Raw genomic sequence first — 20,666 nt, forward strand, 5'->3', positions numbered from 1 at the left:
ATAAGGTTGCTAGTTTCATCTACTAAGCAAACCGTAAGTATTATCCACTTTTTCTTCAACTAGTCATAATTTTAACCTTTTGCATTCATTCTAACGTGGGAATACTTCGTTCTAGGCACTGAAGATGATCTGATCTAGATCGAAAACGTTTTGCGAATCCTTTTGGATGACTTTTTAATAGTTTTTCAATAAACTTTTTATATCATTGTACAAACGAAGTTTTTACTTGTTCTGTATGAAAAATAAGGAAGTTACGATACCTGGGACACGTACCCAGACAACCAAGTGATGTCAAGAACGTCGAGGAAACGTCGGGTTTTGGTGGAATATATACACGAGGTTGAACATACGTCATATCGACGTCTTTTGTATGTGATTTTAAATACGTAAGATTAATGACGTTAAAATACGTTTAAAAGACGTTTTCATTTCAGACAGCCTAAGTCTGACCTCACGAAATTGGAAGGAGCTTAAAAGTTACAAAACAAAGGTTTTAGGTTATGTTTGTAACGTCGTTGTCGTTTCATTGTTTGTCTTGTCGTATTTTGCCTATTTTGGATTCATTTAGATTTTGTTGGCTGTGAATTTTATAAATTTGCCACAATGCAAAGTGATTATTTAAGGAAATTATTATTGGAAACTCCGCAGATGTTGGAGAAAGGTAGGCGAAAAAATTTTTATTTACTATTCATTTTTCCCTGATATTTATCAATAATGATGAATTTTGCAAGCAATAACATTATTTCTTGTATTGTTTAGATATTCATTGAAGCTGAAAATAATTGTAGATTTAGATCCATATACAATTCAGTCATCGGAATTGCATTTTACAGTAAAGTTATCCCACCAATCACTATTATAGATGTTTATACACAGCTGGTGGAGTCTCACAGTTACTACTCTAAGTAGCAGATGAAAGCATATAAAAGCCTTCAGGCACATAAAAGCCTTCACAACTGGATTTGTTTTGAAAGTTTGAGTAAAAATTGTTAATGATTTCTATATTATTGTTGGAAAGGTAAGCCTTTATTTTATTTATTCACCATTAAGAAATATATGGTAACAGTATTAGTGTCTTTTGAATAAATTGGTTTTAAATATTAGATTTATTTACGTTTATATATATGTATGAAATCAGACATACCGTCGTCCTAATGTGTAAACTATGTAACTCCATATTTCTCTGAAAATAAGTTATTACTGCCATTTATTTGAAAAAACTCCTACTCATTAAAAAAGGATGCACATGCATATTTTTACCAGACGAGTAAATAGTGACATCTTCGTATACACTGTATCTCCCTTGCGGCAAATTTAGTACGAAAAATTTGTAACTCCCCAGTTTGTCATACCACACGACTGACCTCACTGTTTAGAAAGTGATATTTTCAAGAAAAAGTTGGTGGTAAATAATATTAAATACACTCATTAAACAATATAGGTATATATCTAACTATCTATAAAATATTCCATTTTAGCATCCTATCTTTTAAAATAGGAGATACGTAGTATTCACATTAGTCGTATTTAGAGAAATAATTTTTTGTGCCTCTCTAAAATTTCGATAAATGGAGTTACGCAGTTTGCAGATTAGGTAGACAACATGTAATTTGTAATTGCTATGATAGAAAAGAGAATAATAAACAGTCATGATTGTTCTAACATTATATTATATGAATGTCTGATTTTAAAATATTCACAATCATTGTAAAGAATGCAAATACTCTAATAAAAATAAATTTTTGTAGTTGAAGCATTTCCACAAAGATAAAATATTTTTTTAGGTGAAGCATTCCCAAAAAGCTAATGCTAAACCACTAGATGCTTGGGTGATAGATGGGAAACGTGATAAAAATGACGTCCGTGATTTTCAACGTCGAAAAAACGTGATAAAATGACGTCGTTTGGTGATAATTATGACGTTTTTTCAACGTGTTGTAAACGTTATTTGGTTACCTGGGTAATGAGGGGACAACGATATGAAATGCTAAGATTGTTAATACAGGAAAAGATAAGAGGAGGAAGGAGTATATCATGAAGGAGAGTGTCATGGTTGAAAAATTTAAGGGACTGTTCTAAATACAGTTCAATAGAACTCCTCAGAGCAGTGGTAGATAGACTAAAAGTGATGATGACCAACCTCCGATTTGAAAAAGTTCTTAAAGAAGAGGAAGAGCTTAAGAACCCGCCGAACTTAAATAATAAAAATAATGACATATAGGTGGGTAGGGGAATGCCACATGTCAATTATTGTCAAAATTCTAATAAAGTTACCTACTGTATTAAAATAGAAATAAAAAGCGGGTGCGGCCCAAAAGATCAACTGTCATTAACACGCCTAACTTCACACGCAACTTTGATATATCCAAAAAGCATAAGTACCAAGTTGGATAGGACCCTATTATACAGGGTGTCCCCCAAAAAAAGTGCGTTCCTTAAAGGTATAGGTAGAAGGCACCATGTAGAGCAAAAAAGTTTTATAACATTTTTTTCTAAACTCAACCGTTTGGCCAAAAAACGAAAATACATTTTGGTATGCAAATTGAAATCTGACAACTATATGACAGCCCTGGCATTAAGGCTATCTTCTCCCGGTGAGGGTGGTTATCCCTTATCCGAGGGGTGGAATAATTGATACGCTTTTACTTGTTGAGTTGTTTTATTTACACTCGCATGAGCATAAGCTGGTAGCACCGCACCCAAAGAACGTCTCGTGTAGAAAGAGACACTATCTTTAATGTGGAAATATTACGTCTGATCACCAAAATAGAATGACGAATGTCTAATATAATAATAAGAATTCCCTTGTTATAGTTTTGCTGTTTATATATTTAGAAATGCCTATTCAGCATCGACCATGAAAAGTGTTTATAATTGACTCTGCAATTATTAGTGAATCGTGATCTAGGATAACAATATTTATATAATCGAATGAAGGTTGTAATATTGTTGTGATGACATAAATAACTGAAAGTAATTATCGTAGATAATTACAGGGTGTTTTTAAGATATATCTACTGAGTACAGATGAATTCTTGTACAACTATGTATACAAAATCTAAAGATAGACACAGTCACAATTCAAAAACAGTTGCCCCATGGGCCTTTAGTATTTACGTTAAACCCTGTCTTCCTCCTCAACAAACAAACAAATTATTGTTTTGTTTGATTTTCGCACATAGGGTGGTATAATTATTTTGCAGGTGTCTATCTGTCTGACCTACATTTGTGGTGTCAATAATCTAAGTCACAAACAGTTCTTGTACAGTGATATCAGATTAGTTAATTTTATGAAAATAAAAGTTCGCTTATATGGAAAACAATGTAATTTTTGAAGTTACACTTCTTTAGGCACGAGGGTAAATTTTTATTTTGCTGGGCGCATGCGCACACGGACAGTATGGTATGAAACGTTATGAGGGATCTGATTGGTTGTTAAAATCATCTGTCAATAATTGTTCAAATGGAGATTCTGGATAAACAAAATGTTGTGTATATTAGTTTTTATTGTTGTGAGGACAGTGACAAAATTCAAGTTCATAATTGTAGTGACTTTTTAAATAGTTTTTAAAAGCAACAGGTACGTACCATATTGTAAATATTTCAGTATTGTAATAAAAATTACAAATTAGGTAAATACCTATTTGGAAAATGTACCTACCTAGCTAGTAGGTAATGCTTTGATTTACATAGTTTGATTACCAACAAAAGTCTCCATCTAATATATTGCTTTTTTAGTCTATATTTTGTCGTATTTTAATTCCACAAGAATAAAACTTATTTAATTAAACTAACAGAATAAGCAACTGTCAAAGATTTTTTAAAACGTTTAGTTGCTAGGTATACAGTGCTAGTCAAAAGTCCGTACCCCCCTCGTATCTTTTGAACGGTTATAGGTACCTATAATAGTGAAATTTGGAGTGAGGAAATAAACGGACGTAAGCTTCTTAACTAGTTATGACAGGTGACGTAATAGAGATTTATGACGTTACAGAGCCACTGTGACCGATAATTTTAAATGGGACCTTATAGCAAGTGATACCTCGTTTGAAAGGTATTTAAAATACCTATTCAGTCATACTAATTTTTTTGGGTTTAAGTTGATTTTGATTTTGGTGAATAAATTAAATAAATATAATATTGTAGTTTCGAATTTAATTAATAAAAATTCAAATGTCCGCCTATGGATTTTTTGTCAAAAAAGTTGACGTTTTTTAATTCTCTAGTAGTTTTTACGTCAACGTCAACCTGTTTGACAAGTAATCATAGGCGGAATTTTGAATTTTTATTAATTAAATGCGAAACTACAATTTTATATTTATTTCATTTATTCATCAAAATTTGCTTAAACCCAAACAAAATTAGTATGACTGAATAGGTATTTTAAATACCTTTCATACGAGGTATCACTTGCCATAAGGTCCCATTTAAAATTATCGGTCACAGTGGCTCTGTAACGTCATCTGTCACTATGACGTCACCTGTCATAACTAGTTAAGAAGCTTACGTCCGTTTATTTTCTCCCTCCAAATTTCACTATTATAGGTATAACCGTTCAAAAGATACGAGGGGGGGTACGGACTTTTGACTAGCACTGTATGTATCTTTCCACTTCATTCACATGTCTCGGTAGTTAAATTCTGCGTGGGGTGAGTTCAAAATAATCTAAACCTGATAGACTCAGGTTCAATTCCCAATGTAAATTTTTATATTTTTTATACATTTTATGATTGTAAGTATGTATATTATTTTTTTTTCAGAAAATACGTATTTTGTTAAAATTTACTCAACAACTGTTCAGAAATAATTTCTTTGGTTTTATTTTTCAATGTGTTTGCGTGTGTTTTATTCCTTTATTTTTAATAATATATTTTATTTTGTTTTAATAAAAATTTTTGGAAAGTAATAGTAAGTATTAAAATTTGTTTCATATTTAAATAAAATATAAATAAACTGTGAGATTGATTTTGTTGAAATCATATAATAGAAGTATAACTTCTTACGTGCGTACAAAGTACACACACATTCTTTTATTTTGGAAACGGTTAACTTTAGAAAAAAATGTTATAGAACTTTTTTGTTCTACATTGTGTATTATATCCATACCTTAAGCCTTAAAGGAACGCACTATTTTCGGGGACACCCTGTATTCACAGCAACTCGCATACATAAGATTACGAAAAATAAATAAAATATATAGAATATTATAGAAATTGAATTAATGATGTATCAAAGTTGCGCGTGAAGTTAGGCGTGTTGATGACAGTTGACATTTTGGGGGCGACCCACAAAAATCAATTACCTGGTCAGTATTTTGTTGTATTTTTTCAACAAATCCTTAGTTATCACATACTTCACCGTATAATCCCCATTCTCAGTTAACAACGCATCGTAGTCATAGCTTGTAGTATCGGGTTGATATCCAGAATTGTCAGTGGCGTCATTGTCTTGGTTTCCGCCGTTCATGAACCCGAAGTTAGTCCCACCCTCGAACATATAGAAATTCACCGACGCCGGGTACTTCAAAATTTGTTCGACTACGGTGGTGTACTCGTTTCTGTTGGTCACATGGTGCTCTTCCGACCAGTGGTCGAACCAGCCCGCCCAAAACTCCATCGCCATAACTGGTCGGTTCGGTTGAAGCTTCTGTAAAGCGCCGAATTCTATCATCGTCTGAAAGTTAAAGTTGGCAGTTTGTAGAAAAACACCTATAAAAAATGCATGTCTTATATCAAATCATCAAATCTATTACACTGGTCAACAAAAAAAATTTTTTTTGAGTCTGTTATTTAGTAAATATTTTGTGTTTGTATACATCGAAAATTAAGCAGAAACTCAATAAATAATAAAGGTTGCTTTTTTATTGGGAGATTTATTATTAATTGGGAGACGGATTTACAGAGGAACATTCTTCTTCTTCTTGGATGAAGGACTTCAACATTAATTATGACTTTAAATTTTTTTACGTTGTGCAAAAACTACAGAAGTATAAGTATGATAACCAGTGCAATGGGGAGGTTGTATGGCCGAGTATTAAAGAAAAGGGTGAAATTAGGAATCCAGGACATGGAAGAACAAAGTGGTTTTCGCGCCGGTAGATCGTGCGCAAATAACATATTCCTCATGCAACAAGTGATAGAGAAAAGAAGAGCAAGGAATCTGTCTACTCACGACCATCATTTATTGATCTGGAAAAAGTCTACGACACAGTACTTTTAAAGAAACTCTTTGAAATTTTGACGACGATAGGCATAAGTGAAGCGTATGTGCAATTAAAAATATGAATCAAAACCCGAAAAGCTGCATTAAACAGGGAAAATCTATGTCGAAACCATTCCCTGTTACAAATGGTTTAAGGCAAAGGTACTGCTTATCGCCAACACTATTTAAAATATACATCCAGAAAGCTCTGGAGCAATGGAGGAAAACAGTTGCTGGGATGGGAATAATGATTGAAGAAAACTGCTAAACAATTTTGTTGTTTGCTGATGACCAAGTAATTATTGCCAACGATGAACATGATATGGATTATATGCTAAGAAAGTTACAGATCGAATATGAAAAATGGGGCCTATGTATGAACATGGAGAAAACGGAATATTTGAGAATAGGAGAGGAAACCGAAGATCCGGAATTAGAGTTAAGAAGTATAAGAAAATGTAAGGAATATAGATATTTAGGAAGCATAATATCAGAAGAAGGAACTACAAAAAGAGACATACAGCATACTATAGAGCACGAAAGGAAAGCAACTCGTATTTTAAATGGTCTAACAAGGTGGAGATGAACACAAAATTGACAGAGCAATGATACAGAATAATTGTGGAACCTATTATATCTAATGGGGCATAGTGTTGGTAACTCAAGGAAAGGAAAGAAAAAATATAGCAGTAGCGGAAATGGATTACTTACGTAGAGCATGCAGTGTATCTAGATTAGAACATGTACCAAATGAGGAAATAAGACGTCGGACAAAGAGTGTGTATTCCACGGTTGGCCAAATAGAAACAAAGAAATTGCTATGGTATGGTCATGTTATAAGAATGCCATAGGAAAGATGGCCAAAAAGAGCATTAAATTACACACCCATAAATAAAAGAACTAGAGGAAGACCTACAGAAACATGGAAGAAAGGCATAGAACAGTCTATGGTAGATAGAGCTATAGAAGACAACGAGTGGGTAGATAGAAAACGATGGCGAGCGACATGGGGGTTGCGGAGGAGACCGTAGGAACAACACTGCTTATATAATATTATATAATTTTTTTATAAATTACCTGGTAGAGTCCCTATATCCCCATGCTGCGAAGGACTATCTGATGTTACCAACAATTCGACAATACCATTATTCAAAAATAGCGTCCTCAACTCTCTTAAATACTGTCTATCAGGTACAAACCTTCCTGTTCTTTCGGTACTACCGTATTCATTCTCTACTTGAAATGCTATCACTGGACCACCTTTAGTGAATTGTAACATTGCTAGAATAGGCAAGAGCACATTGAAATACCTGGAATAAAAAAGCGAGCCTAGTTATATTTCTTTTTATTCAAATTTACTATTTTATAATCATCAATATAAAATAACTAATAAATAAATTAAGTGAATAAAACAGAGAAACAAACTAACAACAAAATGAGTATCATTTAAAATTAAAGAAATTTTTCAATTTAATAAAAGATGAAGAAGAAGAAAGTCTAAAAGAAAAAGAAGAAAGTGATACGCAAAAATCTAAGTACTAAAGAAAGAAATTCAACAATCAATTAAAAACTGGAATGGTTAGAAAATGTAATATAAAGATATCCTGGAAACTGGAAAGAAAGAACAGAAACGTTATAAAAATAGGAACCTAAGGAGCACTAAAAGCATTGTTCTAAAAGCATGATTAGAACCATGCTTTTACAACTACATACCGAATCTTCTAAAATAGAACAGAAAATGAATTTAAACAAAACAAAAGTCATGCACTCCGAAGAAACCGTGACAATAATAAACGATAAACGACAAAGTTATAGAAAAAGTTGAAGAATATATTTATATATACTTACGACAAAAAATAATACTAAATAGGGAAATTTAAACGGAAGAAATAAAAAGAAGAAAAAAGTTAGCATGAGCAGCATTCGGTAAACTGAACTATATGGTTACTCAGAAATCAACAAATTCAGCTACATCTTCGATCAAAAGTTTTTGATGCGTGATGCAAACACATACAATCACAAAAAAGAATATGAATATACTCAGAGTCATTCAACACGCGATGGAAAGAGCAATGCTAGAAATATCACTGAAGGACAGGAAAACAAACACATGGATAAGACAGAAAACCAAAGTCACCGATGTCGTACAAAAATCATTAAAATTGAAATGGGAATACTCTGGATATGTAGCTAGGAGCGATCTAAACAAATGGCACATAACAATTCTAACCTGGAGACCATACGAACACAAAAGACCCAGAGGCAGACCTCCTATGAGATGGACAGATGATCTGAAACGAACTGCCGGGACAAATTGGCTACAAGTAGCGTACAATCAAAAACAATGGAAAAGAAGACTTGAAGAGGTTTATGTTCAGATGTGGACGGGAATGGCTGGCTATACGAAGAAGAAGAAGGAGAACAAATAGAAAAAAAGAATGTGTGTGTACGTTGTAGAAGAAGTTATACTTCTATTATAATATAATCTAACTTCATATTATGATTTCAACGAAATCAATATGAAAGATCAAAAAGAATAACAAAAATTTATAAAAAAAATAATATGACTTTGTCCGGATTTGAACAGGGAACCTCTCGATCCCTAGGCGAATGCTCTACCAATCAGCTACCACCGTTTTTGTATTCAGTCGATCATTTCTCGGACATAATTACAATCACGGTGACAAATACATTAATTGAAAATAAACATTTTCAATAATAGAGGAAAGTAACCAAATATGGAATAGTGCCCTAATATGGAATTCCTTGATTTCTCCGAAAATATAAGTTGGAAGCGCACTACAAGACCATCCTCTATTTCAGTCGCTCTCTTTATTATCGTATTCACACCTCTGTGTCAGATGCGCGAACGATACGTGTCTGACAGGCGCGTTTTGTTTTATCGTCTCTCAGAAAATTTCAAAGGTAAATATAATCAACGAGTATTACTGGTTATTATGCATGAATACAGACTTGTTATGCTATTGCGTATATCAGGAGCGTCATTTGAAATTTTGTTTGGGGGGGGCAAGCACATATATACAATACATTATATATGATGTTATGATGAATATTGATGTATTTTTTGTAAATTTCAGTCATTTTTTAGGGCCAGGGGGGGGCAAATGCCCCCCCCTGGATGCCCAAATGACGCCCCTGGCGTATATCAATAGTACCTTTATTTTGATATTTTATGACCCTCTGTAATTAAAACATTACGACTTGAAAAAATGATGATACTAGTTTGAACTAATGTACAAATCCAAATATGGACAGTCGTTGGTGCCTAATTATGGAATGGTGGATTAAGTGTAAGTGGGCTCATTATGATTGTGCTGGTCCAGAGTTTCATACATGGATCTGTGATGTCTGCAAGTGAATTAAGCTACTTCTTTCATTTTTCACAATTTTCTTATTTAAATTTATTTGATCTAAGATGTTTATGTCTATTTTTGTTATTGATACGTTGGTTTATGCCTATATTCCATATATGGGTGCCTATTCCATATTTGGTTACTCATTTGGGATTTTGTTTTTTTGTTCAATTTTTTTTGTTAATTAAGATATTTAATAGAAGGCTTTTAATTACTACATAAAAATGTATGACTGATGTGTCATATCCAAGACAAATCCACCGACATAAAAATTATAATGAATATATTTACTAAAAACACTAATAATATATTCTTTTCACGCACACCTTATTTGCGCTACATTACTTAAAAGATGTAGCGACTAATACCATACTGTCCGTGTGCGCATGCGCCAGGGAATGTAAAAATTCACCCTTGTGCCTAAAGAAGTATAACTTAAAAAACATTTAAAACAGACAAGACTTACGGAAATATAAAACAGTTATTAGACCTGTGCTCATGTATGGGTGTGTGATGTGGACGCTGACAAAACAATGGAAAGAAAACAGATGTTTTGAGATAAAAATCATCAGAAGGATATTTGGATCTTATCACGACCCGAATAATAACCAATACCGAATGAAAACAAATGGCGAGGTCAAACAAATGTATAGAGCTGCCTTGCCAGGTAAAGCTGGGAAGAAGTCCCGACAGGAAAAAGGCCCTTGGGACGTCCACGAATGCGATGGAGAGATAACATAATATGACCACATTTAAGAACAATGGGGCTACCCACCGACCCAACTGTCATGGACGGCCGTTCGAGATGGAAGTGAGTTGTGCAGATAGCCAAGACTCACCCCGGGTTGTAGTGCTACGAGAAGAAGAAAAATACTTCAGAAGTCAGATATACGTATTTAGTGTTGCCTTCCATTTATGCCATTTCCATATAAATAATAAAGAAAGAACCATTGCTAGTCTTACCTTGTGACGTATTTCATGTAAGTAGGTTCAGAAGTTCGAATTTTTAGATTCTTCTCCCGCAAAAACCAACTAGGAAACCCTCCAAATTCCCACTCTGAGCAAATATACGGTCCGGGTCTCACTATCGCCAACAAATCTTCCTCTTGTGCGATCTTCAAAAACTCCGTCACATTCAAAAACTCCTGCATATCTGAACCTCCCGCTCCGAAGTCGTACCAACCGGGTTGGGGTTCGTGTAGGTTCCATGGTACATACGTTTCGACTGCGTTAAAACCGGCAGCCCTCAGCTTTCGTAACCGGTTCCTCCAATAGCGTTTGGGTATTCTGAAGTAATGAACGGCGCCGCTGTAGATGGATATGTTTTTGTTGTTTAAGGTGAAGTACGGTTTGTCGGCATTGAGTCCCGTCTGGATTCCACCACCTAGAAAAATAGATCAGATTATTTTTTTTTATTGTGACCTGCATTTCTTCTTTTCTCATATCCTTTTGCCCTCTCAGGCAACGGATTGGTATTACGGTTCTTCACTTACCCATTTTTCCGTATATTTCTATTTTTGGATATCGTCTTTAATTCTTCGATACTTTTCTCTTTATTCCTTACTATTTCTTCGATATGATTGATCTATTTCTTTCTGGATCAGGATCTTTCCCTTTCCTTCAACTTCCCAATCCCAATATTCGTCTTGTAATGCTTTATGGTTTTATTCTATTAATATGTCCGAACCAGAACATTTGCTTCTCTTTTATGTACTCAGTAATAGGATTCTAACCTTTTTTGGCCGAAATGCTGCCTGTTCTTCCAAGTTTTCCATTTTAATTCTTTTTGTTGCTTCTATGACTTTTTCGTTCTCTATTATATGCATGGCATGTTCTCTTGTTCCCTTGAGTTGATGTGTCATTTGAGTTCGGCTTGTGTTTGTGTCTTCTTCGAATTTGAATTTACAGGTGTAGGTAGGTAATACTCTAATTTTGTGTGGTTTACATTATATCTTGTTATTTTCATCTTTTATGCCGTATATTTCTGTTTTCCTCTGTCCTCATCATCATCATCATCATCATCAGCCTCTCTCGATCCACTACTGAACATAGGCCTCCCCTGTTTATCTCCAAAGTGTTTTATCTTATGCTTTCTGTATCCAGTTATTTGTAGTCTTTCGTAAGTCGTCTTGCCATCGTGTTGGTGGTCTTCCTCTGCTAAATTTATCGGCTCTTGGTCTCCATTCAACTAGTTTGCGAGTCTATTTTCCGTCCTTCATTCTGGCAACGTGTCCAGCCCATTTCCATTTTTAATTTCAGCTTCTTTCAATGATGTCTATGCCTTTGATCTTAGCTCGTAGATCTTCGTTTCTAATCCTGTATCGTAGAGTGGCCCCTATCATTGAACGCTCCATTCTTAATTACGCTACTCTTAGTTTTTGTGCGTTTTTCTTGGTGAGCGATAATGTTTCTGCGCCATAGATCATCACCGGTATTATCCTCTTAATGCCTTACTTTAACTCCAGAACATTTTCAGTGATTCTACTGTCATTTTTATAACTTTAATTTAATCTGTTCCTAAATTCTTACCATGATTCTTGTTGCGCATCTCTTACTGGCTTTTTTGCAATTATTTTTATTATTATAGTTATTTCTCTCTTGGATCCTTTGGCGTTTTTATCAGTAATATTATAGCCACTTTTACTGGGTTTGTCCACCATTTGGTTCGTTTTTGTATAGACTGCGCCAAAGAAAAGAGTCCACCTCGATATTTGGCAATATTTATTAGTTTTTAAGGAAATGACGAAACAGGTCGATTTTTGATGTAAGGGGGACACATTTTTACCGTACATACATCTGTCATTTGTCAACCCCCTCCCTTCCGCATCCCCACCCCTTATATTTAAATAGGGAATAGGGGTATGTTTTAAAGATATTTCTACGAATTTTGCACTCTAGGATGTACCAAAAAATAGAAGAACAGCTTGGTGATACACAGTTTGGATTCCGCAATAACCTTGGGACCAGAGAAGCACTGTTTAGTATTCAGGTTATGGTACAGACATGCAGAGATGTCGGACATCCGGTTTCTATGTGTTTCATTGACTTTGAGAAGGCCTTTGATCGGGTAAAACATACGGAAATGATTGCTATTCTTCAGAAAGTGGGTATTGATGATAAAGACCTACGCATTATCAAAAATCTTTACTGGCATCAACGTGTAAACATCCGGATTGGCTGGGACACGTCTGAAGAACTTCAAATACGAAGAGGAGTAAGGCAAGGCTGCATTTTGTCCCCACTAATATTTAACATCTATTCTGAGTTTGTTTTCAATAAAGCAGTGGATAATGCTCAATGTGGTATCAAAATGAATGGCGTCAATATTAATAATTTGAGATATGCGGATGACACGGTGTTAATTGCGAGCAATTATGAAGAACTTCAACATCTGATTAATAGGATTACCACAACGTGTGATGAATATGGACTCAAGCTAAACACCGCAAAGACCAAGGTGATGGTTGTCAGTAAGACGCCAATACAACCGGAAGTAGAACCAGCTTATGGTGAACAATTAGAGAGAACTAACAGTATCACCTACCTTGGTTGTAATCTAAATGAGAACTGGGACATGAGCAAAGAAATTAGAATACGTATAGAGAAGCTGCATTCTTTAAGATAAATAAACTTTTATGTGGAAACAACATTACTTTGAATCTTAAAATTAGATTAGTGAGATGTTATGTGTTCTCTACTCTTTTGTACGGTGTCGAAGGTTGGACTTTAACAGATACTCTTCTCAAGAAATTGGAAGCCTTTGAAATTTGGGTATACCGAAGAGTCCTACGAATAAGTTGGGTGGATAGAGTTCGTAACGAAGTTGTTTTGCACCGGATGGGAAAAGTCACAGAAGTCGTCAGAACAGTTAAAAATCGAAAACTTGAATATTTTGGCCATGTTATGCGACACCCAGAGAGATATAATATACTCCATTTAATAATACAAGGCAAGGTGGACGGAAGAAGCGGGCCAGGTCGAAGAAGAACGTCATGGCTTAAAAACCTGAGAGAATGGTATAACAGATCCTCTGCATCCCTTTTCCGAGCTGCCGTTAACAAAATTGCTATAGCCAATTTGATAGCCAACGTTCGATAATCGAGCACGGCACATGAAGAAGAAGAAGAATAGGGGTAGTGTGCTAGCTTATTTGATAGGTTATTCAATTTTCTATTCAGTAATATTAACATTGACATAATTATTTATACAGGGTGTCCAAGAAAAATTATTTTGAATTAAATTAATTGATACAAAAAGAATATTGTATGAAATTTATTTAACTCAAAATACATTATACTGCTGACAGAAAACAGAAAAAAATGTTTATATGACAAATAAACATTGTTTGTTGCTTAAATTCAATATTCAACCTACCAAGAGGCAGATGGGTGGCAGCTTGAACATTGAAATTAAGCAAAAAGCAATGTTTATTTATCAAAATACATTTTTTTCTGTTTTGTGACAGCAGTAGAATGTATTTTAAAATAAATAAATTACATACATTCTTCTTTATGTGTCAATTAATTTAAATAAAAAATGTTTCTTTGACACCCTGTATAAATATTTATGTTAATGTTTACATTACTGAATAGAGAATTGAATAACCTTTCAAATGAGCTAGCACACAACCCCTATTCCCTATTTAAAAATAAAGGGTGGGGGAAATGGAAGAGAGGGGGTTGACAAATGACAGATTTATGTACCGTAAAAATGTGTTTCCCTTAGATCAAAAATCGACCTCTTTCGTCATTTCCTTAAAATCTAATAAATACTGCCAATATGGAGGTGGACTGTTTTCTTTGGCCCACTCTGTATAATTTTTATTGCTTTTCTAGAATAAAATCATAATTTTTATTCTCAATAGAGCTCCAAAACTCTTGCACACACCAGACACTTTTTGCATATTTATTGTTAAAAAATGGTCAATGATCTTTTAAGACAATATAAAAACTGGCAATTTATATTTACTTAAGACTTGACGTGTATTTTAAAGAGTTTTTTATGGGAACGTGTAAATCATAAAAACATTAGATCATATCTTCGAGGTGATTGAATTTTTCATTTAAAACCGGTTTTATAATTATTATTGTTAATAAACTACTTGGTCTAACATCCTTATTACCTGCCAGTTTTCAATGCATTACGAAGAATATTATTTAATGTGAAAATGCAGTCTAAAAAATATTGTCGAAAAATTGACTTCTGTCGGCACTCCCCAAGTGCACACTTCTTTATATTTTTTATGTAGGTTGAATAGATCGTATTGTTGTGAAGATCTTCTATCTCTTTATCCAATAAGTTGGTCTTGTGTCTCTTAGCTTTTTTCTGCAAACCAACAAACTCATAGCGAATGATCGCCAATGTTCGGAACGGACAGGCACCCTAAGAAGAAAATCTTTTTTCTGATTTTATTGACTTGTCTCCGTTGCTGCATCATATTATATTCAGTATGTCATAGTCATAGGATATTAACTTATCATCTTTTTTCCTTACCAGCTCTTTTAATGTTGTTCTGAAGCTATTTTTTGTGGCATTTTTATAACTAACTAGTTTTGATGGTAAATAGGTAAGCCACAATTTTAGTAAAAAATTATTTTAACGTTTCGACATCCAAATCAGATGCCGTTGTCAAAATACAAAAAATATTAATGAATTAAACAAAAATGTTGTTGCTTAGTAAAAAATTCTTCTAATAATTTATTTAATCTGACTCATTTATATCGGCAATTCAGACATATATTATACATTTTAAAGTAGAAGACTTTAAAATGATATTGCCAGTATTTATGAGTTGCGTTCCTGGGACGACTTTACTGAAAGATAGTTCATTCGATTACATGAAATCAACCCCAACTCAAGAATATCCGTCACAAAAAAATCATAACATGTGATCTGTCTTTAAAAAGACAACCACATGCAACGGTGACAGTAAAATTCTTGGGTTAGAGATTTTGTAGTAAATCACGAGGGAAAACCAGGAAAAACCTCGTGATACTATTCCGACATCGTGAGTATTAGGTCGTACTTTTGTTTACTCTCAAAACTAATACCAGATTCTGACCTTAATTTGTAGATATTTTATTTTAAATTATAAATAATATTAATAATACATAGATATATAAATAATACCAAAATATAAAATCTGCACTAGCTCGATATGTTATTGACTTACTAATCGTGGTATTTTCTTTCTATTGACTTCCTCTTTTTGTATGGGTAACCACATCCTACTGCATTCTACCGAGGAATTTGCGACACAATTGGTTTCATTTAGCATAATTAGAGCCGCTTCTTTGATTTTTCTCTTTTTACTATCTGTTTCTTTCAGGACTATACTTGAATCTTTCCACTGAACCCTATATTCATTATCCCATGCGTGTTGACATATTTGAGACCTATCAAATTCTCTATTTTTAATATAAGCCTGATATTCACTTATTCTAACGTTTAATAGTCTTGATGTTTCACCTGAATAAAATTGTTCGCATTCACAAGGTATTTTATAAATACAATTCTTTGTTCTTTCTTGTTCACTGTTAGGTTTAGTTTTAGATAGAATAGATCTCAACGTGTTTGTTGTTTTGAATGTTGTTGAAATGTTGTATTGTTTTAAGTTTCTCGGATAGTCCTTTTATTTAAGATTTTTTTGTATGGAACGAGGAGAAAGTTTTTTAATGTTTCCCATTGTTTGCTGACCTCATGGTGATAGACAGATTCAACAGTATTCAACTGAATAACCACTTGCAGGAATACCAGATAGTAGACAGTTTCAACGATCTCGGATGTATTATAACTAACGATGGCAATTGCGCAGCAGAAGTTCGGATGTGATGAGATGAGTTTGGAAAGATAGATCTATCTCTCAAAAAATAAGGATGAGATTGGTGAATGCATTTGTATTCTCAATATTTCTACACAGAGCAGAACTCTAATAGACAAGGGGAAAACGGCGGGTTCGTTGGAAAAAATATTCCCATGAGATTTTTTTGCATAATCACATTTGTAATACACCCCAGAATAAGGTTCAAGAAGTCGCCCACGTGAAAAGTGGTCCAAATTTTTTTTAACAATTTTTTTTAATCAAATTGCAAAAATTATTATTTTGCTCCGCACAAATTTTTTTTAGGTTTTTTAGGCCAGTCTGGACAAAAAAGGTTTCTTGTAATTTTTCTCTAGAGTTGATGGTTTTCGAGTTATAAGCAATTTAAAATTTGAAAAACGCGAAAATAGCTATTTGTAAGACTTTAAAACTCGTTTAAAATATTATTATGAAAGTCAGAAAGTGACTAAATCAAAGTTTAAAGCCTCCCGTACATGATCCTGAAGAAATTTGTGTCATTAATTTATTACTAAGCTGTTATTTTTAATTATTAACAATAAGCCGTAAGATCGTATTGCCGCGGCTGTAAATATGAGTGCGAGTAAGATGCCCCATTGGACTGCCGGAATGGCATCTCTCTCGCACTCACCATAGACGGCCGCCTAATACGTGCAGGCGCTCATTATCATTACTTAAAAATAACAGCTTAGTAATAAAATAATGACAAAAATTTCTTCAGGATCTTGTAGGGGGCTTTGAAATTTGATTTAGTCACTTTCTGACTTCCATAATAATAACTTTTAACCAATTTATTAAGCCATTTTTCGTTTTTTTTTTTATTTTAAATTGTTTATAACTCAAAAACGACCAACTTTAGAGAAAAATTACAAGAGACTTTTTTTGTCCATAATGGTCCAAAAAACCTAAAACAAATTTGTACGGACCAAAATATTGATTTTTGCAATTTGATTAAAAAAAAATTGTTAAAAAAAATTTGGAACACTTTTCACGTGGGCGACTTCTTGAACCTTATTCTGGGATGTCTCATGAATGCGATTATGCAAAAAATCTCATGGGAATATTTTTTCTAACGAATCCGCCGTTTTCGCCTTGTCTATAAGCTCTTCGCACAAAAGAATGTCAAAAAATTGATGCCTTTGAGATGTGGTGTTGGAGAAGAATGATACGCATACCTTGGACAGCGAACAGCCCATGGAAAAACGTTTACATTTTTAACTAACTTGACATTAAAAAAAGCCTGTCCACAACATGTCTGCATGCATGCAGCGAATTTTTTGCATGCGAGAGAGAGAGAGAGAGAGAGAGAGAGAGAGAGAGAGAGAGAGAGAGAGAGAGAGAGAGAGAGAGAGAGAGAGAGAGAGAGAGAGAGAGAGAGAGAGAGAGAGAGAGAGAGACGGGGTATCCGTATCTAATTTATCAAGGTTTTCAGATATTTCCTATTTGCGTTTCTGTATTGAATTTAAAGAAAGTTTCTAGAAAGTCAAAATTATAAATTCGGGTGACTATTGTAATTCTCTGTGTCCTCCTTAAAATGTTAATATTTGTTTACTTCGATAAAAAAAGTAGGTCAGTACTTTCTATATCAATTAATTGCACCGATTTTGAAAAATGTGTCAATAAACTTTACATTTTATCACCAAAAAGTTTATTTCCTACGATTACGAAACCATTTGATATTCGTAAAAATGTTTAATCACGTATTTTGCTATTTCGCATGTTGCTTATAAAAAAAAGAATTACAATAGGAACAATTAATTTTTCATGACACTTTTCATTTCATTATCTTTTCATGACAAATACTAACGTATGATTAATTTACATAAATTTTGTAACCGACGTGTTTATTATCCTTTGTTAGATACTGGTACGTTAAAAAATTAAACAACGCATCATAGATTATCGGAAAACGACCTGTCAAATTTATTAGGTATTTATTAGTTTGGATTAATGAAAGGCGTAGGTACGAGAGATGCACTGTTTAGTCTACAGGTATTATTCCAAAAATGCATAGATATGACTTGCGATATTTACACCTGCTTTGTGGACTACCAAAAAGCATTTGATACAGTTCAACACCGAAAAATGATGGATGTTGGAGCCCATCCGTTTGTAGCCCAAATGGATGATAAAGACCGGCGTATAATAGAAAATTTATACTGGAACTAATCAGTCACAATAAGAACAAATCTTGGAGATGAACCGGCGGAAGCGATCCAGATTCACCTACATTATTTAACCTATATTCAGAGGAAATATTTAGTGTAGCCTTGGAAAATTGCGAAATACTCCTAAATGCAGAACGCCTAAACAACATCTGCTATGCAGACGACACCATTATTTTTGCAGACAGATTGAACAGTTTACAGCAACTCATAAACAAAGTAAATGAAGTAAGTGAAAGATTTGGACTACAAGTAGACGTCCAACTGCTTATCAATGTTCCGTGGTGGTTTACGGAAACAAATGAAATTAAGATAAATGTAAACACAACAAGCTGTCAATAATATATTTATTTGTGTCGGTAAAATAGCGTGAGTATTTCTCGAAAGGGGGTTTGTTATTCTTTTGAGTGCGGTGGTGTGACTGCACCGGGTGCTTGGTGTGACTATACTGACCTACAAACATTAGTTTTACATGTCTGTGGTTTTTAAAGAAGTGGAAGACTGATTTATTGACATGTGGAATTTTGTTTCACATAAACTGAACAGACCATTAACATCTGGTGTTTTAAAAGCTGAAAACATTTCTGTGGTTTTTAAGAAGTTGACATAAAGAGGCTGGCCCTTTATCTGGTACCGTAATCTATGAATTTGTGTTTCCCATGAAAAAGCCATTAATTTATACATTCTGGTTTTGTATTTAGGAGCGAAACACATGTGAATTTTAAATGGCCCATATTATTTTCGTTTAGAAAAGAAAGCTAATATTTAAAATTAGCAATTAAAAAAATAGTAAAATAATAATTGAAACGTGTCGCCACATCTACAATACACCAGTGGACCGAGTACAACAGTATACCTATCATGGAATAATAGTAAACGAACAATGGGATCACTCACAAGAACTAAAATGTAGAATAGACAAGGCTAGGAGTGCATTCAACAATATGGCCAAACTCTTTAAGAGCCACAACCTTAATCTGGAAATAAAAGTAAGGCTCTTACGATGTTATATTTGCTCAATATTGTACTACGGAGTTGAATCATGGACACTCACTGAAGCGATGGAGAAAAAACTTGAAGACTTCGAGATGTGGCTGTACAGGCGAATCATAAGGAGATCATGGACGGACAAGATAACCAACTAGAACTAGCCTGTACTACGAAAACAGAGAAAGTGGGGAAAGAAAGAGAAGTGATGTATACAATTGAAAAGAGAATACTGAAAGAAAGAATACTGAAAATAATTCTTCAATGCAAAGTATTCGGTAAGCGCGGTATAGGGAGAAGAAGAATATCATGGTTAAAAAACCTGAGGAAATGGTTCGCCACAACAACAAATGATATATTTAAAGCATCAGTAAATAAAAAAAAGAATGTGTGTGTACTTTGTACGCGCGTAAGAAGTTATACTTCTATTATATGATTTCTTAAAAATAAATATACTTTAAACAGTTTGTTTTAATTTTTTTTAAACACCAAATTAATTTTGTGCTTACCTCTTTCAAAAACAAAAAAAAGTATAGGATTGCACTGGATTCGAACTCAAGACCTCTCGATCTCTGGCCGGATGCTATACCAAATGCGCTACAATTCACGGTAACAAACAGACAAGGTGAAAGTATAATGCAATAAAATGTTTTAATAATACTCATCTTACTCCTGAGGAAGACAAATCCAAAGACACAAAAATTATAATAAATATATTTACTAAAAACACTAATATATTCTTTTCACACCTTTTCTTGCACTGATATTTTTATACATAACTAGAAAGATTTAGCAACTAAACGCCATACTGTCTGTGTGCGCATGCGCGCAGTAGAACTCCAATTATCCGGACTCCAATTATCCGGATCGCCAATTATCCGGATCAGATTGAGAAAAAGAAAAAATCAAGTTTGTAAAAAAATAATTCATTTTACTATGATTCAGTATTGTGTGTCAATATTACGTAATGTAAACTTTGTCATTTACATATTGTTGTGTATACTGTATTGTTTTTCATAATAAATACCGTATATGTTCTCCATTGTGTTTTGCTTTAATTACGTTTCTTTACCGGAAAAGGCCTTTTTCGAGAAAAATCCA

At 33.8% G+C, this 20,666-nt stretch overlaps 1 protein-coding gene across 1 annotated transcript in view; it reads right to left on the reverse strand.

Moving 5' to 3' along the window:
* The window catches only part of LOC114327974 (beta-galactosidase-1-like protein 2), a 35,741-nt gene that overhangs the window by 2,218 nt on the left and 12,857 nt on the right, over positions 1-20,666 (reverse strand). The window contains exons 2-4 of the mRNA XM_028276701.2: positions 10,539-10,959; positions 7,279-7,511; positions 5,303-5,708 (exon numbers count right to left, since the gene is read on the reverse strand). Of these exons, the coding sequence (XP_028132502.1) occupies positions 5,303-5,708; positions 7,279-7,511; positions 10,539-10,959 (1,060 nt within the window). The remainder of the gene's footprint in view (positions 1-5,302; positions 5,709-7,278; positions 7,512-10,538; positions 10,960-20,666) is intronic.

Source organism: Diabrotica virgifera, chromosome 2 (genome assembly GCF_917563875.1).
Source record: "Diabrotica virgifera virgifera chromosome 2, PGI_DIABVI_V3a".
NCBI classification, from domain to species: Eukaryota; Metazoa; Arthropoda; class Insecta; order Coleoptera; family Chrysomelidae; genus Diabrotica; species Diabrotica virgifera.